Source organism: Aythya ferina, assembly GCF_964211825.1.
Source record: "Aythya ferina genome assembly, chromosome: 19".
Taxonomy (NCBI): Eukaryota; Metazoa; Chordata; class Aves; order Anseriformes; family Anatidae; genus Aythya; species Aythya ferina.
The window spans coordinates 9,694,962-9,698,433 of record NC_140309.1 but is presented as its reverse complement, the minus strand read 5'-3'; the positions used below and the strand labels follow the sequence as shown (position 1 = coordinate 9,698,433).

General features: G+C 62.2%; 1 protein-coding gene across 14 annotated transcripts in view; it reads left to right on the top strand.

Moving 5' to 3' along the window:
• Positions 1–92: 92 nt before the first annotated feature.
• TEX14 (testis expressed 14, intercellular bridge forming factor) overlaps positions 93–3,472 on the top strand; it is a 30,280-nt gene continuing 26,900 nt past the window's right edge. For all 14 annotated transcript variants that reach the window (XR_014684884.1, XR_014684885.1, XR_014684886.1 and 11 more), the window contains exons 1-2: positions 93–217; positions 351–603. Coding sequence is in view for 7 of the 14 variants with exons in the window: in XM_084493420.1 (XP_084349546.1) it covers positions 468–603 (136 nt within the window). In the remaining 7 variants the exon portion in view is untranslated. The remainder of the gene's footprint in view (positions 218–350; positions 604–3,472) is intronic.

The window sequence follows — 3,472 nt, the reverse complement described above, 5'->3', positions numbered from 1 at the left end:
CGCTAGGCCCCGCCTGGCAACCGGGGGAGAGGGGGGTGGAGCACTGCGCATGCGCCGCCCGCTGAGGCGCGAGGAGAGCCGGCACGTGACCGCGGCCGTTAGGGGGCGGTTGAGGGCGGTTGGTGCTGAGGGGGCGCTGAGGGTCCTTGGGGGGTGTGTGGGCTCTGTCTTCCCTTCAGCCCGTCAGAGAGGCCTCTGTGCCCCGCAGGTGTGAGAGGTGTGCTCATATTTACCCGCTGTCAGCTCTCGGCGCCCCTCCTTGTGCCCCTCTGCCCTCATCGGGGTGTTAAGGCCTGGGGCAGGCTCTCCTCAGCGAGCCGCCGGGCTCAGCGCCTTCGTTCTCTCCTCAGGGTCCCCGAGGAAGGAGCGGCCACTGCTCAGAGTCACTTGCTGGTGTGTCGGAAGCGAGGAATAAGTCCTGCTGTGGTGATTTGCAGCTATCTGCCAATTTGTGTTGAGGGAAGAGGATGGCGCACGCGCTCCCGCTTCCAATTCCCTGCCCTGTGCAGCTGGGGACGACAAGAGGGGACTCCCCCGAGGCTCAGATGCATGAGTGTGTCAGACAGGGGAACTGCGTCAAGGTGAAGAAGCTTCTGAAAAAAGGTAAAGCTTCAGTTTAGAGAAGTCATTGCAGGAAAGGTTTACTTACTCCTGTATGCTTGTGTTTGTGGTAAACGGGTAGAATCAGCATAACGTCTGTTAATTCAGTTTTGTCATTGAACGGTGTTTACAAAAGGTAGCATATTGGGTCTTTTCTGGTAAACGGCACCAATAAGTAAAAAAAAGTATGAAGAGAAGTAATCTGGAAAGACTTAAGGTTTTAGTTGCAAGGTTACAGTACCAAAATCGTAAGGAAGTAATTGAATACTGTAAAACTAACGTTCTGGAAGTCTGCTTTAGGAATATGTACATAGGGTTTAAATTTTAGTTCTGCTTGCAAAGGTCTTAAAGTACAGCTTAAATGCTGGCGTTTTTAGCACCCACATTTTTAATGACAGGGAGAAAAGAGCACTGCAAATGAAATGTAGTATTTATGCAGTTCTACCCCATTATTACAAGCAGCTTTGTTTTCAACTTGGAGATTCAAAGAGCAGAACTCTGATAGCACAGAAGCACTGGGACAAAAAGCAAGAAGGAGGCAGCAGGGACAAAACAGGGAGCTCGAGGCGTGGTCTCTGTCCCTGGAGGCAAGAAATATGATTGTACGGGTATTATTCTGGGATCAAATATCATCTTTTTCAAACCGTTTTTAGGGATGTGAGCAGCAGGCGCAGCTCCTGGGGGTGCGACTCCGCTGCAGCCCTGCGGGCACTCCTGGAGCGCTGCGGGGCGGGGCCGGCGGCGGGCGCGTGTGATTGGCCGGGCAGCGCGCTACATGCAAAGGAGGGGGCGTGGCCATGGAACCCACTCGCGGGGCGCTCCCGGGGAACGCGGGGCCGCAGCGGGGGCGCGCTCGGCGGCGGGGGCGCGGCGGGGCGCGGGGAAACGGGGGAAACAGGGGACTAGGGTGGGGACCGGGGGGTTGCCGTGAGCTAGGGGCCGGTTGGCGGCCGTGGGACCCGACGAGGCGGAGTTGTAGGGTCAGGACTATACTTTCAGGGATCATTTCTGTAGTTGGTAACTAGAGGAGTGTGATCGAAAGTGTCCGGCGTCACAAGCCACGAGGAGGAGCTGCGTGCTGTCTCCTGAGCGCGAGGCGGGCGGGCGGCGCTGCTGCAGTGCAGGAGCCTCCCGCCATCGATGACCGTTCCCGACTCCTTTGTGGGGTTTGGGAGGGAGAGAGCACAGGCTGAGTGGTTTGTGTCCTTATTTTAACGGTGTCAAAAGCAGAGCAAATTCTTAACCCCTAGCACAGAGACTGCGGTGCTGCCAAAAGCTCCGTGCCTGCGGTAGCTCCATGTCTGCGCAGGGGTCGTTCAGGGGTCTCCACCCCAGTGTTGCCCGGGCTGGAGCAGGCTGCGGGGATGCAGCGAGGTCCCCTTATCCCTGTCCCTGGGTGGCCACAGGCACTCGGGGCCGGCAGAGCCGACTCGCTCCGCCTGCTCCCTGCACGCCACCCCCGGGAGGCCGCGCCGTGTGGCCGCGGTGTCGCTCACGGGCACCGGAGCTCCTCGCTCAGCACGGTCACGGAGCGGCCCCGTTACGGCCCCACGCGGCCGCTGTTCCCGGTGCCACCGCTGCTAACGCCGCTGCTGCGCTCACTCCGCGGCGCCCCCGTGCCCGCGCAGTCGCTGCGCTGCCTCCAGGGGGCGCCCCCGGCCCCGCTGCGTGGAGGAGCGGGAGCGGTGTCCACCCTCCTCCCTCCCTGAGAGCGGCGAACTTGATTGGCCGGGCAGCGCGCTACATGCAAATGAGGGGGCGTGTCCCGTTAAACCCGCTCGCGGGGCGCTCCCGGGGGGCGCGGGGCCGCAACGGGGGCGCGCCCGGCGGCGGGGGCGAGGCGGGGAACGGGGAGAGGGGGAAGGCTGCGGGGCCGTGCGGGAACCGGGGGTTGCCGTGAGCTTGGGTGCGGTCCGCGGCCGTGGGACGCGTTGGGGCGACAATTTCGGGTCAGGACTATACTTTCAGGGATCATTTCTGTAGTTGGTAACTAGAGGAGTGTGATCGAAAGTGTCCGGCGTCACAAGCCACGAGGAGGAGCTGCGTGCTGTCTCCTGAGCGCGAGGCGGGCGGGCGGCGCTGCTGCAGTGCAGGAGCCTCCCGCTATCGATGACCGTTCCCGACTCCTTTGTGGGGTTTGGGAGGGAGAGAGCACAGGCTGAGTGGTTTGTGTCCTATTTTGCTTGTAAAAAAACAGACTTAATATGAGCGGTTTCATGGAAATACTTCATCTGCTCATGTGTTCATATTCCCCTGGCACACATCGGCCCTGAGCTGCTTCTTGCCAGCGCAGCTCCTGGTGCCCCCCCGGCCACTCGGTGCCCATCGGTAGCAGGGACAGCAGCGGCCGGACTAAGAGTGGGGAGGGTGCGGCCACGCTGCTTTGGGTGTCGGTGTCCCGAGGATCTAGGGGTGGTGGAAAGAACTGCTTCGGAACTCTGTTGGCACCCCAGTGCGGGGGCTACGTGGTGGTGTTCTGGAGCCGGCTGTTGTAGGAGGGAAGACGGCATGGAGGGTGCTGGGAGCGGTCCTGGGGGACTGGGACAGCTCGGTAGTGGGCTGGGGAGAAGAAGCGTGCCGGGCTGCGGGAGGCACCGGGAGGCCGCGTGCCTCGGGCTCCGTCCGCAGCACCGTGACCCCTGGAGCAGGGCTTCCCGGGGGCTATGGGGTGCTGCTTGGTGCCCTGCTCTGCGCGCTGCGCCGGGACACGGCGTGAGGCAGGATCCGGAGGCAGTGTGGGGCCAGGAGAAGCCGCTCCGTGTTGCCCTGACACCCGGCTGTCCCCTCCGGGTGACAACGCACAGCGCGGGGCTCCTGCTGCTGCCCTGCCCCTGCCGGCGGCTCGGCGCTGCCCGGGGACCACCGGCCCCGA